This window comes from Sus scrofa, chromosome 3 (genome assembly GCF_054392235.1).
Source record: "Sus scrofa isolate SSC_HxYL_T2T_F1_AM1 chromosome 3, Sscrofa_HxYL_maternal_Yorkshire_Landrace_v2.0, whole genome shotgun sequence".
Taxonomy (NCBI): Eukaryota; Metazoa; Chordata; class Mammalia; order Artiodactyla; family Suidae; genus Sus; species Sus scrofa.
In genome coordinates this window covers 40,245,418-40,264,679 of record NC_139385.1, presented here as the reverse complement: position 1 = coordinate 40,264,679, position 19,262 = coordinate 40,245,418, and the positions used below count along the sequence as shown (strand labels likewise).

Below are 19,262 nucleotides of genomic sequence, written 5' to 3'. Positions count from 1 at the left end.
CCACCGGGGAGGAGGGGAGCAGAGGAGAGGCCAGGCGCCCCCCCCTCAAGCTGCCAGGCTCCTTGCCTGGGAGGGAGGGGCAGGTCCCCATGCAAAGCACCTGAGAGCTTCCCAACAAAAACATACAGGATCCGGGAGGTCCCGGTGTGGCTCAGTGGGCTAAGAAGCTGACTAGCATCCATGAGGATGCAGACTCCATCCCTGGCCCTTGCTCCGTGGGTTAAGGATCCAGCATTGTCATGAGCTGTGGGGTAGGCTGCAGACACGGCTTGGGTCTGGCGTGGCTGTGGCTGTGGTGTTAGGCCGGCAGCTGCAGCTCTGATTCGACCCCTAGTCTGGGAACCTCCATATGCCATGGGTGCGGCCCTAAAAAGACAAAATGGGCAAAACAAAAGAACAGCCTCTATATTCCAGGTATCCAAGCACTAGGACAGGGCTTGGCAAACATGGCTCACAGGCCAAATATGGCCTACCTCCTGATTTTGTAAAATAAAGCTTAAAAAAAACCCCACGGAAGGTCCCCACCCATCGCTAAGATGAAGGGGCTCCCATCCTCCTCTCCCCAGACCACACTCTGGGAATCCAGGATCCCAGCGTCCCTTGTCCCAACAGCTTCACCCCGGCTTCCTTGGCCTGGGCGGGGAGGCTGCCTGAGGCCCCCGGGGATGGCCGAGGGCTGACTGCTGGGAGGTGAGGGCAGGGCTGGGCGTCCACACAGGGTGACCATCCCTTGGGGGTCAGCAGGGAGACAGGGTTGGGAAGAACGGAGGCAGGCCCGCCCGGGGTCCACATGGTTCTTCTCAGAGGAGCTGCTGGAAGCTGCTCCTTTGGAGCTGTCCTGCCCAGAGGCGAGGGGCATGGCATTTAGTGGCCTGTGCTCCGGAGGCAGGTGTACTTATGCTCCAACCTTGACTCTCAGGCTTCTTTCCTGGGTGACTTCAGGCAAGGTACTCTACCTCTCTGAGCCTAGCTTCCACATCTACAAAGCTGGAAGAATACCACAGAGTTGCCTTGTTGATGTTTTGGCGAAGGTAAATGAAACGAGATGCAGCGGTTAGCACAGAGTTTGCCATGTAATAAATGCTTGATGTTAAAGAAGAAAAAAAGAGGTGTTCCCTAGTGACCTAGTGGTTAAAGGATCCAGCATTGTCATGGCAGGGGCTTGGGGTCACTGCTGTGGGGCAGGTTCAAGCCCTGGAGCAGGAAGTTCTGTGTGCCCTGGGTGGGTGCGGCCAAAAAAAAGGTTATATTAGAAAAAAGGTTTTGGGAGTTCCTGTCGTGGCTCAGTGGTTAATGAATCCGACTAGGAACTGTGAGGTTGAGATTTGATCCCTGGCTTTGCTCAGTGGGTTAAGGATCCAGCGTTGCCGTGAGCTGTGGTGTAGGTCGCAGATGTGGCTTGGATCTGGTATTGCTATGGCTGTGGTGTAGGCTGGTGGTGGCTAGAGCTCCAATTAGACCCCTAGCCTGGGAAGCTCTATATGCCATGGGTGTGGCCCTAGAAAAAGACAAAAAAAAAAAAAAAGTTTTTAGAACTCCCGTCATGGCTCAGTTGTAACGAACCCGACCTAAAATCCATGAGGATGTGGGTTCAATCCCTGGCCTTGCTAAGTGAGTTAAGGATCCAGCACTGCCATGAGCTGTGGTGTAGGCTGCAGACACAGCTCGGATCCCCCATGGCTATGGTTGTGGCAGTGGCATAGGCTGGCAGCTGCAGCTCTGATATGACCCCTAGCCTGGGAATTTCCATATGCCACAGGTACGGCCCTAAAAAGATAAAAAAAATTTTTTTTAAAGAATAAAAGGAGTTCCCTTGTGGCACAGTAGGTTAAAGGATCCGACACTGTCATTGTATGGGCTTGGGTTGTTCCCTGGCCCAGGAACTTCCACAGGCCTTGGAAGCAGCCAAAAAATAGATACATAAAGAATAAAGAATAAAAAATAAAAAAAAAATAAAAAAAAGGGAAGGGAGAGAAAGGAAAAAAGAGAAAGAAAAAGAGAAAGAGGAAGGAAGGAAGAAAGAAGAGAGAGGGAGATATTATGGGGCTCCGAGCTATTTCTGCATCCTCAGGCTCCTGGCACTGGCTCCAGGAAGAGCTGACATCCTAGGACAATGAGGGCACAATGGAGTCGGAAATGCCTGGGTTTGAATCTCAGCTCTTCCACCTACTAGCTGAACTACCATTGGCAACTTGATCCATGCTTCCAGGCCTCAGCTTTCCTTCCTATAAAATGGGCACACCCCCACCACCACCCTTGCCCAGACAGGCCAGGTTTTCAGGTCCAGACCTGGCCCATAGTCAGGCTTTAGATCTGAAGGGTTTTCCCTTCTGTTTCCCTGAAGGGCCTCCTCCTCACCCACCTCTGCCTCCAAGACCTGGACCACCTCTCCCGATGCACAGCTCCCCAGGTAAGTCAGCCTGCTGGCCCCACCTCCGGGCCTGCCCTCTCACTCAGCACGGCCCTGACCGCTCACCAAGACTCTGCCCAAACAGCACCTCCTCCAGGAAGCCTTCCTCCCTGCCCCCAAAGAAGCCCGGTCATAAGCTCCTCCTGACAGTGTTGACAGTCCACCCGGATCAGACCCTGAGCCTTCCATCCAGAACCTGGAAAATTGCTGGAATGGTGTTTTCTTAAAAAAAATACTCAGCCACCATCCAAGACCTCACTGCTCTGCACACCCAAGATTTTAAAAACAGCTGCAGCATTTAAAATCGCTAAACAGGAGTTTCCGTTATGGCTCAGCAGTAACAAACTTGACTAGTCTCCATGAGGATGTGGGTTCGACCCCTGGTCCTGCTCAGTCAATTAAGCATCCACATGGCTGTGAGCTGTGGTGTAGGTCACAGACTTGGGTTACACTGGATCCTGTGTTGCTGTGGCTGTGGCGTAGGCTGGCAGCTGCAGCTCTGATGTGACCCCTGGCCTGGGAACTTCCATAGGCCGTGGATGCAGCCCTAAAAAGTAAAATACAATACAATACAATAAAATAAAATGTTAAAAATCGCTAAACACATATTTTGGGGGTTCTACTGTACCTGGGCAAGAGGAAGAGACAAGAAGGCCAATGGGAAGGTTTTTTTGCTACTGCTTTGCCATGGGGGTCTCTTAGAGCTTTTAAGTGCAGGGTTAGGAGTTCCCATCGTGGGTCAGTGGTTAACGAACCTGACTAGGATCCATGAGGATGTGGGTTCGATCCCTGGCCTTGCTCAGTGGGTTAAGGATCTGGTGTTGTCGTGAGCTGTGGTGTAGGTCAGAGACGTGCCTCAGATCCCATGTTTCTGTGGCATCAGCTGGCAGCTGTAGCCCTGATTTGACCCCTAGCCTGGGAACTTCCATATGCCATGGGAGCAGCTCTAAAAAGACAAAAAAAAAAAAAAATGCAGGGTTACAGACCGAAGCTGAGAACTTCAGTGAATTCACCCAAAAGGAGACTGTATGGGGCAGGGTTATCCCAGGAAACTCACTGAGCTGAAAGGACCCAGTTCATACCCAAAGACACCCCCAATACCCTGATGCTTTGTGGGTGGGAGGGCCGTTAGACTGAGGGAGCCCTGGTGGGTAGGAGGCAGTACGAGGGGAAACCGTGCCTGTCTGGGTGGCCTGGGGTGTTCAGGGGAGCCCAGAGAACCTGCAGGTGCAGGCAGGCTTGCAGTGGGGGATGCTGGTGATGGGGACACTAGGGACCTTGGCTCTGAACTGCCCCCTACCCCTACCCCCAAGGACCATTTCCCAGCGGGCTTCAGCTGCTGTCTCCAGATCCGACACCGTCCGTGTGTCCCTACTGTGGGACCCACATCATCACAGTGACCAAGGCCGTCCCAGGCACCCTTACTTGGATTCTGTGCACCGGGATCTGCATGGCTGGGTGAGGGGCTGGCCCTTGCCTCTGCAGGGGTCTTGAGCATCAGTGTGCGCGGTGGGGGGCTGCCGGGTTTTGGGGGGCTGGCACGGGGCTGGAGGGAGGGGCCATTTCCTAGCTCACCTTGGGGGGCCAGGCAGCACTAAGGACAGAACGGGGTGGGGCGGTCCCAGGCTTGGCTTGGCCCCAGGTGAGTCCCAGGGCCCACTGTCCCCGAGCTGCAGGTGTATCATGGGCTGCTGCCTTATCCCCTTCTGCGTGGACAGCTTGATGGACGTGTTGCATACGTGCCCTGTATGCCAGCAGGAGCTCTTCTGCTACAAACGCCTGTGAAATAAATGCCGATTAAGCGACTGTTGCCTGCCTGTATCTGTCTTACTGGGGTTCCCCCAGCCCCAGCCCTGAGGGGTGATGCAGGGACTGAGGTGGTGCCTGCCTGCCCTCCTGCAGTGGAAGGCCAGGTGAGTGTGGGCACCGGCACCTTCATGGCCAGATTAGTGGCTGCCCTTCACCTCCACAGGGGTCTTGAGCATCGTGTGGTATGTGGGGGGTGGCTTCTGGGTTTGAGGAGGGCTGGCACGGGGTGGTTCACCTGGTGGAGGAATGATGGTGGCCCGGTGGCCCACCCTTCTCCTCTAGCCCTTGGAAATCGCAGTCCACTGTGTCAGCTCCAGTTCACAGAGAAGCTCTGCAGCTTCTCATCGGCTCCAGCTTCTTGTATCTTCGCGAAAACTTCTCTCCAACTCCAGCAAGGGAACCTGCAATGGCCTCACCTGCCACTCGCTCCTGGCACAGAGCCTGGCATGGTCCAGCTGACCAGTGACCCTCGTGCTACTAAATGCCACACCCACCAGGCACTGTGTCCTCTTTCCTACCTGCCAGGAGTCTCTGTTGTGATGCTCTGGCCACATCCTGTGCAACCCCTCAGAAACCCTGGTACCCCCCAGGGCCATCTTGGCCTCTTCCTTTCTCCTGCATCCCACAGCCTGCCCAGGATGCTCGGGGGGCCCCACAAACCCACTGGGCCTCAATCACCCTCTTTCCACCTGCTGGCAGCCCCTCCCCTCATCCCAGAGCCCGCCAGTCCCTCAGCGCAAGAGCCCCGCAATGATTTCTCTCCCTCCTTGTTATCCCACCCCAAGCCTTTTTTTTCTTTTTTGTCCTTTTAGGGCCATACCTGCAGCATATGGAGTTCCCCAGGCTAGGGGTTGAATCTGAGCTACAGCTGCCAGCCACATCCACGCCAGATCCGAGCCGCATCTGCGACCTACACCACAGCTCACAGCAAGGCTGGATCCTTAACCCACTGATAGAGGCCAGGGATTGAACCTGCGTCCTCAAGGATACTAGTCAGATTCATTTCCGCTAAGCCACGACAGGAACTCCCCACCCCAAGTCTTAACTCCTGCCAGCATTCACCTGTGGCTAGTGGCTGGTGCTGAGTAAGCTCAATGAACACCAGCAAGAATTAACCTTCAAGAGTTCCCATTGTGGCTCAGCAGATTATCCATGAGGATGTAGGTTCAATCCCTGGCCTCCCTCAGTGGGTGAGGGATCCAGCATTGCTGTGAGCTGTGGTGCAATTCGCAGATGAGGCTCGGATCCTACGTTGTTGTGGCTGTGGTGTGGGTCGGCAGCTACAGCTCCATTTTGACCCCTATCCTGGGAACTTCCATGTGCCTGGAGTGTGGCCCTAAAAAGAAAAAAAAAAAAAAAAAAAAAAAAAGAACTGACCTTTGGCTCTGATTATGCTGGACGTTGGCCTAGTAGTCGCCATCCTCTGTGGCCCCTTGGAGGCTGCCTGTGGCTCTGGCTTCCCTCCTCTGGGCTCCAGCCAGAAGCAAGAGAGCAATGTGCTCACCCTCATGTCCAGACTCTTCCCCTGGAGACTTCCAGGATGCCCTGCCCGCCCCCTCTGCCTTTCCTTCCAGCCCCGTTACTCTTAGGGACAGTCTTGGTCCTGTCCCTTTCCTCCGGGTCCCTGGTGCCCCAGGGCCTGGCAGGGACAGGAGGGTTTATGGGAGCTGGGATGGGGTGGGGGAGGAAATCTCCGCAAATCTCTACCCCCTCCCCTCAAAGAGGTTTAATCCTTAAAACCCTTCCCAGGCAGTGGAAACAAAACTGTCTGGTAGCCATGAGGATGCAGGTTCGATCCCTGGCCTTGCTCGGTGGGTTAAGGATCTGGGGCATTGCCGTGAGCTGTGGTGTAGGTGGCAGACATGGCTCAGATGCTGCATTGCAGTGATTGTGGTGTAGGCCAGCAGCAGCTGCAGGTCTGATTTGACCCCTAGCCTGGGAACTTCCCTATGCCACAGGAACAGCCCTAAAAAGACCAAAAAAAAAAAAAAAAAAAAAAAAAAAAAAAAAAAAAAACAAAACTAGAGGAATTTTCTAGAGACCATGTCAGAGGGGTGGGAGAATTGGAAGGCAGATCGGCGGTTTTGGCACTAACCTACATCTTATTCCCTTCAAGTGGCAGGTGCTTCCGTTATGCTCAGTATCACTCAGGAGGGCAGTGTCCCCCATCCTACAGAGGAGGGAGCTGAGGCTGGAGAGATGGCCAGTCCAGGGCCATAACTAGATGGGCAGCTGAGTACTTGGGTCTGCCTGCTGAGGCTCCTGCAGTGGTGAGAAAGGGTATGACGTTGGGAAAGGGTGTCCACAGTGCCAGTGGAGGCCTGGGAACGTTTCCCACGTGGTCTTTGGGGACAGAGAGGGCCAGGGGGTCAGGCCCTGGCAGGGGGAATGGACCCATCCAGGGACAGACTTCGAGATCTGAATGTCGGCTCCTTGAAGACGCCCACCAGCTGCCCCTCTGCACCCTCTGCTCCCTAAGATGCCCTGGAGTCAGCAGAAGCTGCAGGACAGACAGCCTTAGTTTCCCATCCAGAGACCCGTCTTCAAGAGATTTTCGGGATTAGAAGATGACGTGTGTAACACAAACTAGGCATCCAGCCCCTGAGAACCAGCACATCAGGATGGGGGCATCGAGTGGATCCAATCGACAGGGCAGGTGGCCACCCATCTAGGTCCTGTGTTGCAAAGAGGGACCGAGCAAGGAGGACTGAGAGGGAGGCCGGGTGGGCCCGCTGGCCACCACGACCCTGAGGAAGAGGTCTTGACTTGGGTGGTGGCTGGTCTTGGGCGTGGAGCCCCACAGCTCTGCAGAGGCACCCGGGCCAGTGGGCCGACAGTCACAGGGCCTGCCTGGCTCCTCCAGAACCCAGACAGGAACCAGGCACCTCTGCAGAGCTCCAGGCCAGTCTGATTCCGCAACCACCAGGCAACGTGCTGGATGGGACTCGGATTCTCTGGGAGGTCCCCAGGCAGGAACATTTGGTCACCACAGCCACAGTGCACAGGCCACACGCGAGGTCCTGCCCAGCTCTACCAGTAGCCCTCTGTGAGCCCATGAATCGGCCCCAGGCCTTCCTCAGACTGCCCAGTGGCAGGAGAGGAAACATCACATGCCCCACTTAAAAGCATCCCAACTTTTCAGCTTCTTTCAAACACCCTGAACGTCCAGCTGCAGTCCAATATCAGGCTTCCTCTGCTCAAAGGTCAAGGAAACTCCCATATGCGAGCAGATTTGTTTGTTTTTTGGCTGCACCGGTGGTATGTGGAAGTTTCCAGGCCAGGGATCGAACACATGCCACAGCTGCCACTGAAGTCACAGCAGTGACAACGCCAGATCCTTAGCCTGCTGAGCCATCAGAGAATTCTGGCCATTTAAAGTTAAACCAAGGAGTTCCTGTTGTGGTTCGGTGGGTTACAAACCTGCCTATCCGTGAGGATGTGGGTCCAATCCTTGGCCTCGCAGTGGTTTAAAGATCCTGAGTTGCTGGGGCCATGGCGTAGGCCGGCAGCTGTAACTGTGATTCGACTCCTAGCCTGGGAACTTCCATACACTGCAAGTGTGGCTTAAAAGAAAAAGGGGGGGGGATTATAAAAATAATAAAATCAGTGACAACTCACTCCTCAGCTACTTTAGGCACATCTAAGATGTTCAACAGACACCTGGGATTCGAGGCTCCCTTGCTGGGCAGGGCTGACGGAGGTCCCCCTCACCCCTCAGGGCAAAGTTTCTATAGGCAGTGAGCAGTCAGAAACGCCGCAGGCCCAGCCACCCACCCACCCAAAGCGTGGGCATCTACAGTTCCATCCTCCTATTTGAAATGCAGGTTTATACTTTTGAGACCGTTTCTCCAAGTGTGCTGCTTTTGGTGGTCACGGCGACCCCCTAGCCCTGTGTGACACTGTGGTTCCGGGGACGCCGATCACCTGAGGGGGGCATGCAGCATCCTCGGGAAAGGCCATCCTTCTGCAGCTCCATCCCCGTCGCCTATCGCCACCACCACCCTGGAGCATGAATCTGACGAATTGGACTCAAATGCCCTAACCGGGAGTGAACAAACTTGCAGCCAGTATGTGCTGTCCGCACAATAAAAAGGCCAGTGGGAAAAGCCATTTAATAATTTGAGAATAAGGTTCAGTGATCTGAAGACTATAATCAACCCTCAGCCAACACCTAAAGCAAGCAAGATCCACGCTTTCACTGTTCCAAGCGCCCAGAGACCGACGAGTGCAGGAGGGTGGGGTGGGTGGCGCTGTCTTGAGGTCGGGAGGGGACACCCAGGGATCAGGCACAGACCCCCCAGCTCCGGAGGCGAGGCCAGCTGCCCTGGACCGCGCCTGCCGCCCTCTCGACGTCTCCAGCCATCCTACCGCACCAGTTCCCTGCTGGCAAACCTTTTTATTTCACCCGCTTAAACGTGGCAAGTGAGAGGTAAAACCACCCACGCCGCAGCCACACCGCGTTGCAGCGGAGCAGCTTCCCGGGGCCCACGCGCACGGAGAGCGGAAACCTCTCTCAACGTCCACGTCACTCACCGAGTTATCGTTTTTATAGAAAATTTTATTCAACATACAACATTTTCCAGCAAAAAGGCAATATACAGGAAGAGTTGGTGTACACTGCTGCTACAGAAACAAACAAAAAATACTGGAAAAGGATGAAAAATAAGTGTGATTTTGCTGATTCTATTTTACTGCACTCAAAACTAGACACGCAGCTGGCGTCGGCGCCAAAGGAAGAGGCTGGACTGAAAGGAAACGACACACAATGAATATCAACATCAGAGAGCATCACTTGGATTCACCCGACAAAAAGCCACCTCCTCCCAGTGGTAATTGTACATGTTCATTCATTAAATATACAATTTCATTTTTCCTTTTTTTTTTCCTCTTTTTTATTTAACTTTTTTATACAAAGTCAACAGCTTGCTAACACTAGTGGGCATGCCCTCTTCGCTAAAAGGCCCTCCTTTCTTTGTTCCGTCTGTTCCACGTGAAAGAAAGTCTGTTTATAATTTTTTTCACCTGCTCTTGAGATCGTTAGGTCTGCCGAGAGGCAGCACAGTACACACCTTAACTGTGTTTAAGGGTTTCCAATTGAATAAAAAGACCCCAGAGTGTCTGTCAGGACGGTGTCCAGTGCATCCACTTTGCAGGCGGGGCTGCAGGACAGCAGTGGCTGGCGAAGTGAGACGAGTTATTAAAAAGACCCAGGCAGCCGGGGAGGCCGAGGAAGGGGCGACAATACACGGGTGAAGGAAAGCGCTATTTATTAGGTTGTGAGTTTCTCTGCTTCGCCTTTACAGATGCACAAAAGGTCATCAAAGTATAACTGGGGGAACGTGCCAGACGAGCCTAACAGAAGACGTCCTGGCGGCGGGGCTGGAGGCCGGGCCCCCGGGCGCCGTCCCAGCCGCGCCCGCCCGCCCGCCTCTCCCCAGCACGCTGACCGTCGCCTTCAACTGTGGTTACGGTAAAATAACTCTCATTGGCATCCAAGCTTTATAAAAACACCTTCATTTTGCTCAAAAAGGGCAATCAATAGATACAGGGAAGCCAAACTGAACAGCCTCAACAAAATAAAAGGGACACCAGCAGCCAATCCTCTCGCTCAAGACTTCCGACGGTGCTCGGGCACCAGAGTTCTCGGCTGGTAAAGGGCACACCCACCGCGGTCCCGCCTCGCCCGCCGCTCAGGGAGTCAGTTGTGGATTTTAATGGCCTTTTCAAGGTACGTGTAGCGACTCCTCTTTGGGGCTTTGTTGAAGTGGTCGAGCCCCAGCCAAGGCCGAGGGTGAGACATGTTACCTGGTGGAGGAGAGACAACTCAGCCCCTGACGGGTTGGCCGCCCTGCAGAGCCGCTGCCACCGCGTCCACCGGGGCCGCAGCTGTTACAGCCTCTGCGGGACACGGGCCAGTGCTCCGAACCCGAGGAGCGCTCACGGTTACAGGCTGCATCCCACTCCCGACCCCGCAGATGAGGGGAGCGAGGCCGGCTGCCGGCTACTGCCGGCTTCGGGGGCGGAAGGGCTGCCTGACTCCTGGCCCCCTCGTACTTGCTTCTGGGCTGCAGAAGGGCTCTTACCAGGCTGAGGTTCAAAGTCTTTCAAGTTTACTTCATACTCATCTTCGTTTATGTACTGGTGCCGGCCCATCATCACAATGGCAAATTTAAACTGAGAGACAAAAACAGAAAACCCCATTAATTCTGAATATGAGCAAAAGCCACCCCGCTGACAAAGTCAGGATTTTAGCATCCTGCCTGGTAACTCCTCCTCAACACCCCAGAAGCCCTACCTTCTCAAACTCCTTCTCCTGGATGTCTAGCAGACTCTGAATCCGCTTCATCACTTCTCTGAAATGCTCGCCCTACGAAGGACAAAGGGCACAGGTGCTCACGCGGCTTGCACCTGCCTCGGCTGCACACGGAGTGGGCGAGGCTGATGCACGAGCACAAGGCGCTGAGCCTCCACCAGGCTGCTCAGGCTGCTGAGAAGGCCCCTCACCTGGTGGATCCTCAGCAAGAACGGGATCCCGAACGTCCCGAATACCTCCTTGTGGAAATGCGCCACCGTGATCAGCATCTCATTCTCCTTATCTATGGCCACCTGGTCCAAAGGTACTTCCTGGGGACACGAGTTTGAAACACCAGAGGTGAGAAATTCAGTTGATGCAAACAACGCCGCAGTTTAAAAGGCCGTGTGTGGGTCTTGCTAGAACAATGAGGGTTTAGAGCCAGAAGAAACATCCAAGCTTTAATAGAAAACTCTGGGTCTTGAGAGACCAAATAACAAACTGTTTTAGTCGCTGTGGGGATCTCAGCAGCTTTAATGTCAACAGGGACCCACAGTTTCTGACTACACGTGCTTAGGGATCCATATTCCAAATGAGTTTCTAAAGAGGGGTAAGGGAGCCATCTAGCAGGAGGGGGCCTGGCAGCTGGGGCCGAGGGTTGGTGGGTGGGGCTGAGGACTCCAGGGGCGGCCAGACAGCTGTTCAGCGACAGGCATGTGCCGGATGCACCTCAACTCAACACTTTAAAACGGTAACGCTGAGCTTAGCTCTACTCTGTCACAATAAAGCGGTTAATTTTTCAAACTCTGGAAGAACTGAATTGACCTCGGGGTCACTCTGTCTGAGGGTGCACAAACAAAGGAAAGCCACTTCTCTGAGTCGCTGTGATATCCGAACAAGGGTCAGGCTGCTGCCCCCACAGGGCTGAGCCCTGGTGCCCTCAAGGGACAGCTACCTCTATTCGAAATGTCCGACTCGTCGCAGGAGACAAACATTCTAATAGTTCATCTTCTTGATGCACACCAATAATTTTGTAGCTTACAATTTCTAGCAGCCTGCGCAAAACAAGAAAGTGAACCATATAAATTCACGTGCCAAAAAAAAAAAAAACAAAAACCAGTAGTCTTCTAGAAAGTTTCCATTCCAGAGCTAAGATTTGCTGTCTCCTACGATATGAAATGTCCAAAGCAAACGTCTGTGGGGAGCAGACCAAAGACTGGAGCATGTGATTAATGGACAGTCTACAGGAGTCCCTGTGACCAGGCCTGGCCAGACCCCATGGACGAGGCCACGTCAGGGCCCGGGGTAGAATTAAATCGGACCCGTGTAATCCTGCAGTGGTTCCAAATTAGGCAGGGCTGGAGACATTTTTCTCACTTACTCTTCTGATATTCGAGGCCTTGTTCTTTTATTAACATCACCAAGAAAACATTCTGGGAACCAAGCAGCCCCAAGGGCTGTTTCATCATCCCACAAGCTGACCATGAGACAGGTGGTAACAGCACCCTACTCTCTGAAATAAAAACTCATCATCAAATCTGGGGCTCCTTCTTCAGCCTCAACATTGGCCAAATGGATGAGAAGTGACCCAATGTCTTGGGCCTAGTCAAGGCCCGCTTTCCCCAGCAGCAGCTCATCACGGTCTGAACTACTCTCTCCTCCTCCTCTGCGTGGCTTTCCTACCTCAACCTCCCCTTTTCACTAGAGCCGGGTGCTATCAGGAGACAGGGAGGGAAGAAGGGCGAAAAAACAGGCGTCAGTGCAGGTACGACACAGAGGCAACACTCGCCTAAGTTTCCCTGACGCCTTCTCGCCGAGCTCCACGGCCTTTTTACATTCCTCCAGCAGGTCCCGGACGCAGCCGTGCTTGTCTGGATATAGTGTTATTTCCTAAGAAACGACAAGATAAAGGCTTTCAGGGGACAGAAGCCACGTAGAGTGCCCCTGTCCCCAGCTCACTCAGCCGCCACTCGCTCGGGCACCTGCCCCCCGGCGCTGCCTCAGGCCTGCCCACCCAAGCCTCCACCAGCCGGCAAGAGGGGCGTCTAGGAAATGCCGTTTTGAGGCAAGAAGCCTGTCATTCACAGGACAGTTTCTCAGGAATTTCTCCCCCTGAAAGGTCACCTAAGAGCCTGTCTAGTTCTCAGCAGGGTGACAAAGAAGACAAGGACTAGGATGGACAGTCACCACAGCCTGATCACTCTGCATGGGTGACGGTGTTGAAGACGCATGCCCGATTTCCCCTCAGTAAGGGCGGGGCCAGAGAGGTGAAAGCCTGTTTCTAGAAGAACCACCTAACACGCGACTGGATGAGTGTGCCGAGGGCCCAGCAGGAGTGGCTGTCGGCTGCCTGTGCTGATGAGAAAGGTATGGACTGCGGCCAAGCAGCAAGGCACCCAGTTCAAGAGGCCCCGGCTGGTTCCTGCGCCTGTCCCTCTGCCCGTAGGCCTCCGAGGCGGCAGCAGGGCAGCCCATGGCCTCAGGCGTTCCACGGACGGAAGTCTGACTGCTGTAGTTCTCACAGTCGGGGAGGGAGAGAGGCTCAATGCGCTGCACTGAAAGTGCACACCTTGTGGAAAACTTACCTCTTCCCTAAATTGGCTGTTTAACCATATACATTTAAAACTCCGCCTGTTTTCGAAGTCTGTGATTTTCATCTTAAGCTGTTAAGCAAAGAGGCTCATTTTAGAGACGTTTCCACCAAAACCAAGCCTTCTCTCATTACCCGGGGTTCCAGTAACCTGGACTCGTACCTGCTGATAGTAAAGTTTCTTAGGCTGTCGCGGCTTGAAGAACTGCAGAAGGTCTCGTAAGGTACCTTCATAATTATGTCTAAGAGGATTACCTGGGCCATCCCTGTAACTACACCAGAAAAGAGAACGGAGATTAGTGACCGGTTTATTTGCCTCGAACAATATCCGTGAGTCAGCGCAAGAGCAAACCCCTGGCCTTACACCTAGACTTGAAACGGCCTGGGCACAGGGTTTCCCCCTGACGCGCCTGTCCCCCAGGCCCAAGTCCCTCCAGGTGTCACACCCGACGTGCTCTGCAGTGGTGACAGCTACGGGCCCTGGGGGGACGGGCCCAGCCGTGGTGTGGCCAGGATGGCAGTGGGACAGGCCTCGATTGGAATGGCACGCCGGGCCAGGCGGCCAGCTACTCGTGACATCCGTCGGGAGGAACTAGGGAAAGCACGTGGTCCAGGCCGAGCGGCGGCACCTGCGAGGGTGGCTCACCCTTGAGACTTGAAAAACTGGAGCAGCATCGGGTCTGTGTTGAGCCTCTGAGCAACTGTCTTTGCCACCTGGGGAGGGAGGTCCAGAGGTCAGGGAGCAAAGGTCACGCGGGAAGCCAAAGGATGCTTGCTGATAACCTCTCTCACTGATTTTTTGCTTCCTGTTCTTCAAGAAATGTGCTCTAAGCAGCCTGAATTGGAATGCCCCCAAAACTTACTCTCCAACAGGAAGCAAGTAGGCTCGCTGGTGCTCTCACCAGGGGAGCAGCAGTCCCGGGAGAGAAAACCTTTAAAGGGTTTTCCACTTTTAAAAGTTACTTCTTTTTAATGGCTCGCACTTGGCATGTTAAAACTGAAGCAAAGCTGCTGTTCAGACTACCATCTCTGAAACCAAATCGTGCCGGGGTGGCGACAAGACAGGGGGGTGGGCGGGGCAGGAGGGAGGGGGAAACAGCCTCTGACCCCGTGGTGACATCCACACCAATCCACTTCCTCAAAGGGGACAGCAACCCTCCTCCAGAATACAACCCTGTCACTAAGCGTCTAAAAAACAATACATTCATGGCCACACCCGTAGCATATGGCAGTTCCCGGGCCAGGATTGAATCTGAGCCACAGCTGTGGCAATGCCAGATCCTTCAACCCACTGCATGGGGCTGGGATGGAACCCTTGTCTCTGCAGCAACCTGAGCCACTGGAGTCTGATTCCTAACCCACTGTGCCACAGCAGGAACTCTTGAGGAATGTGCAGGGAAAAGAGCATTTTATCAAATACCTGAAAATAATTCATCCTATTTGATAATGTAACTACAAATCCAGGATCATTGGGGATTGTTTTATCACAGAAAATCACATCGACACGGTGATAGAGGTCTCTGAAATATTCCTTTGCGGTGGGTAATTCACTGTTATCATTTTCGGGGTCATCCCTGTGGGAAGAAATATGGATTACAGACAAAGTACAGGCCAGGGGTCACTGGTTTAAAAAGGCAATACCCCCCTAGCAGCAGTTGACACCCAGCGGTGTGGATAAAACTCGGGTTAGCATCTCTGAGAGCTGGGAGCCTGCCCAGCAGCCTCTCTGTAAGCAGGACCAGAGGTGTGCTCTGATCCACTGCTCTGCTCCTGACCTCGATCCCGGCCCAGAAGGCTGCCCTCTGGGTCTGCGGACACCATGGGCCACACAGCCGGCTCTGCTGAGTCCACTCCCAGACAGGACTTTCCCATGGGCATCGTTCCACCTAAATATTTCCTCCTGGCTCTTAAAACCGAAGCCTGCCACCCCTGCAAGGCAGCTGCAAGAGGAGGGCAGAGGCCAAGTGCAACATCGGGTCTGCCAGACTCCAAGACCACACACCTGCCGGCTGCCAAGCTGACCCGTGTGAATGAACGACCCAGGTAGGTGCGTTCTAAGGAATTTCACGTTTTAAGGGAAGGAAACACTTGCTCTTCCATCAAGACCTTCGCCCTCCTGCTCAGGGGTCACACTCAATGCCGACATTCTCAGGAAATGAGAACGTTCAACGAGGAAGATGTTCACAGCCCCACGTTCCAAAACCCAGAAGGCCAGCTGCCACCCCTCAAGCAAAACGGGACCCAGGCTCTAGGGATAGCGTGTGTCCTGGTTCTCAGGCTTGGAGTACGTACTTCTGAAACACTATAATATCGCCATCCATCAGCTCATCAAGGGCTTTATCAAGAGACACGTCGTAGTCCTGAATTCTCTCTGTTAAATTCGGTTTAACTTCCTACAGTAAAAGAAACGACATGGTTACAAAGCAAGGCCTGTCCAGTGTTTAATATGGCCACACGCTGTATGGTTTTTTTTTTTTTTGGTCTTTTTGTCCATTTTTTAGGGATGAACCCATGGCACATGGAGGTTCCCAGACCAGGGGTCTCATCAGAGCTGTAGCTGACGGCCTACACCACAGCCACAGCCATGCCAGATCCAATCGGCGTCTGCAATCTATACCACAGCTCACAGCAACGCTGGATCCTTAACCCACTGAGCGAGGCCAGGGATGAAACCTGCGTCCTCATGGATGCTGATCAGATTCATTTCCGCTGTGCCACGACGAGAACTCCTGTATGTATTTTCTCTATACCCAATTCCACCAGCCCTACGTCTTTAATACAAATGTGAGCGGGAAATGATAATAAGGACATAGTAACCACAGGCCCTCAAGAGGGAAAAGTCAGCCATGCACAGAGGGGATCCTGACTCAGGATCCCCCAGGCCCCACTCAGAGGTGTGGTCTCTTCAGAGCAACAAATTTGGGGCTCGCAAAGTAAACAAACAGGAAAGGCACTCCCCAAACCACCCGGGTATGCCAACTGCAGAAGAACAGGGTCCGAACCTCATAGAGGATAAGACTAGTATCTTGGATAAATCCTGCTCTGTCACACATAACTGGGAGCAGATCACCTAGGTGCGAGAAGAAAGAAAATCCAAAACTGTGACACGGGGACTTCGGTTAAGTCAACTCACGAGGCGAAGGAGTGTGGTTGGACTTACGTATTTTACAGGATATCGGGGTGTAGATATGGCCACAGTAATTTAAGCTCCGTGTTTTGGGATCGTACATTTTCAAAAATAACATCACATCATCTACACAGTGAAGAAACAGGCTTTGTTAGGATCTTCCAGGCACTGCAATGTTAACAAACATTCACAGCAACCTTGGCAACTGAAACCATAACTCAGGGCACCTAAACATGAGGTGTCAGATGCTAAGAGGCTGCTGCCAGGCCTGCAGCACCACGGCAGACGCCAGATGCCCAGGGCACACCTCAGGTCACACACTTGCTGAAGGTGCAAGTGCTGAACATTCAGGAATTCTGGCAACGGCAGCTAGCTGCGCGCTACTCACCACGGGAACATGGGTCATCAATCAGTGGTATGTCTCTGCCGAGAAATGACACCTGAAGTAACATCGATGACCCTGGACCCACCTGGTCTGGAAGCGGAGCGGGAGCACAGGCAGCTCACTTACCTGGTCTCTTCGGCCCCATTTGCTACTACAACAGCAGGCAAAGGTGGGATGACCCACAGAGCATGAAATATCTACTATCTGGCCCTTCACAGCAATCCCTGCTCTCTACAATCTGTCGACATCGACAAGGCCACCTGATTAGCAGGACAAGCAACCTGGAGGACTCCAGGCTGCTGAGACCTTCTCCAGGGCCCTAAACCCACAGTCAGGCGAATCTGACTTCCTCAGGGAGCCCTGAACACAGTGGAGCCTTTTTTTTTGGGTGGGGGCGGGGGGAGGAGAGAGGGGGGTTCACAAGACTTCTTTGCAAGAGAAGAATGCTTAACCCCGTGTGCTTAGAATGACGGTCCAGGACTCTGACGCCACACTCTTGGTGCTGGGCGATGTGGGCACTTACGATCTTTATCAAACTTGGGTAATGTTGCTCCACTAGCAGCCAGCTCAGGATCAACTGTTTCCAGGAATATTGTCCAAGGGTTTTCATTATCACTCAGTTCAATCATCTATTTCCAAAAGAGATGCTGGTTTTAGAAGATTTTAATGGCTAAGTGAGCGTGAAAAACTATACTTAAGAACAGAAGAGAAGGTCCAATTCTAGGCAACTGGACCCGAGGGAGACCGACGGGGCTTGCCGTCCTTCCAGACCAGACTGCCGGCCACACTCACTGTTTTGTTGCCGTCGGCCTCGTTGTCTAGCATGGCCGGTCGCTTGGTGCCATTGCTCCTGGCCTGCATGGGCCACAACCGAATCTGATCTTGTGGAAAGCCCTGGAAAGAATCACAACACAATCAGTTTGTATTTTAGCTCGAGACGGAGGTAATGCTTCTATGATGAGAGAGAGAGATGATGACAGCTCCCCGACGGATGGGGCCAACAGCACCCTGGCCTGTGGGGCTCCGAGCCCCTTTCACCAAGAAGGGGGAGCTGGGGAGGGAGGTGAGGGCACAGCTCAGAAGGAAGTGAGCTCAGGTCCCTGAGCCTGAAGCATCGGGCACTGGGACTCACCATGGTCTGAGAGAGGTTCTGCACGAACTCGGCCAGCGAGGAGTTTTTCAACACTTTGAACACAGTGTATTTCACCTTTTCCTCATCGTACATATCATTTCCTTGATGGCCACAAAACTGGTCCTCTGCAACGATCTAAAAATAAAAACATGCATGAAAATCCCGAACAGAGTTTACAACCGACAAAACAGAACAAGGCCGCACTGATCGAAACTTAAGGTTCAAACGCTAAAAACCTTTTGCTTTAATGAGCCTTCTTCAGAAGGCCCCAGCGACAAGAAAGCACCAAGATGACCAAGAACTAAATCACCTCATTACTTAGAAAAGGCAAAACCTGCTACTTCCATGCAGCCATTCTCAACTCAGCATCAACTGGAAACCCACCTGTGTGGGGATCCCTAATATTATACAGCCAGGGTGCACGGGGACCTTTCTTCCAGGCAGTCACTTCTTAAAACAAACGCCTATTTCCTGTCACATCTAAACCATGAACCCAAACCAGCTGGCAATTCACCTGCCCACTTGGGCTGCCTGTGGGTGCTGCTCCCCCTCCCTTCCCCTTGTCCGATTCGGATCCCCTGCATTGTTCTTCTCAACACCAACATACTGCTGCTCTGTCTGGCGGCCTGAGTACCTCTAAGCCAGCACCCTGACCTGGCAAGACCCCTCGAGAGGGTCAGGGAACAGGTCTGGCTCACGTCACCACTGGTGAAGCTCTGCCCAGGCCCTGCCCAGCGGCTCACCTGCACTTGCATGTAGAGATGCGCTTCTTGACGCTCCTTCCGCTTCTGAGCCTCGATCCTTTTCTCCTCCTGCAAGCGTTCCACCAGCTGCTGAGGGATGTCATGGTCGGTGACAGCTTGTAAAACCTCACCTGCAGGACAAACGCCACTCCTTCACCTCGGGGCATCATGGCATCAGGAACAAAGCCACCTGGGGCCCAGGTCAAAACCCATAAGCCTAGACGCCGGGAGTGAGGCAGGGCCAGCAGAGGCGTCTGGACGGGTGGACAGAGCTTAGGTCCCTGCTGGCCTCCGGTGGAGGGCGCGACCCGGGGCCACTCACTGAGCCGGGACTCCCGGATGTACACCAGCATGTAGGCGTTGGTGCAGTGCCGCACGGAGAGGTCGTCGTCGTGGCCCCCGTAGTTGTGCTCGATGGCCTCCTCCTTCGTGCACCTTGACACCACGTCGTCGTCAAACTTGCACCACTGCGAGGGGAGACGCGGCAGAGCCAAGCGCCGTGAGGCAAGGCTAACATCCTCCCCCTGGCAATTTCCGTCATGTAGTCAACAGCCTGACGGCAGATGAGGTGCAAGCTCTCTCCATCGTGGACAGGACAGAGTTATTTTTTTTTTTTTTGTCTTCTTGCCTTTTTCTAGGGCTGCTCTTGTGGCATATGGAGGTTCCCAGGCTAGGGGTCTAATTGGAGCTGTAGCCACCGGCCTACGCCAGAGCCACAGCAACGCAGGATCCAAGCCCCATGTGCAACCTACACCACAGCTCACGGCAACGCCG

The 19,262-nt window shown here is 53.6% G+C and overlaps 1 protein-coding gene across 5 annotated transcripts in view; it reads right to left on the bottom strand.

Moving 5' to 3' along the window:
• Nucleotides 1-9,107: 9,107 nt before the first annotated feature.
• The window catches only part of USP7 (ubiquitin specific peptidase 7), a 55,814-nt gene continuing 45,659 nt past the window's right edge, over nt 9,108-19,262 (bottom strand). For 4 of the 5 annotated variants that reach the window (XM_085015361.1, XM_085015358.1, XM_085015360.1 and 1 more), the window contains 18 exons: nt 18,811-18,955; nt 18,489-18,619; nt 17,746-17,880; nt 17,406-17,507; nt 17,137-17,242; nt 16,262-16,354; nt 16,104-16,171; nt 15,394-15,494; nt 14,522-14,675; nt 13,748-13,815; nt 13,265-13,373; nt 13,097-13,174; nt 12,301-12,401; nt 11,467-11,566; nt 10,724-10,843; nt 10,515-10,586; nt 10,303-10,393; nt 9,718-10,024 (listed from right to left, as the gene is read on the bottom strand). In XM_085015361.1, coding sequence (XP_084871487.1) covers nt 9,918-10,024; nt 10,303-10,393; nt 10,515-10,586; nt 10,724-10,843; nt 11,467-11,566; nt 12,301-12,401; nt 13,097-13,174; nt 13,265-13,373; nt 13,748-13,815; nt 14,522-14,675; nt 15,394-15,494; nt 16,104-16,171; nt 16,262-16,354; nt 17,137-17,242; nt 17,406-17,507; nt 17,746-17,880; nt 18,489-18,619; nt 18,811-18,955 — 1,881 coding nt within the window. In that variant the 3' untranslated portion in view covers nt 9,718-9,917. 5 annotated transcript variants of the gene reach the window in all.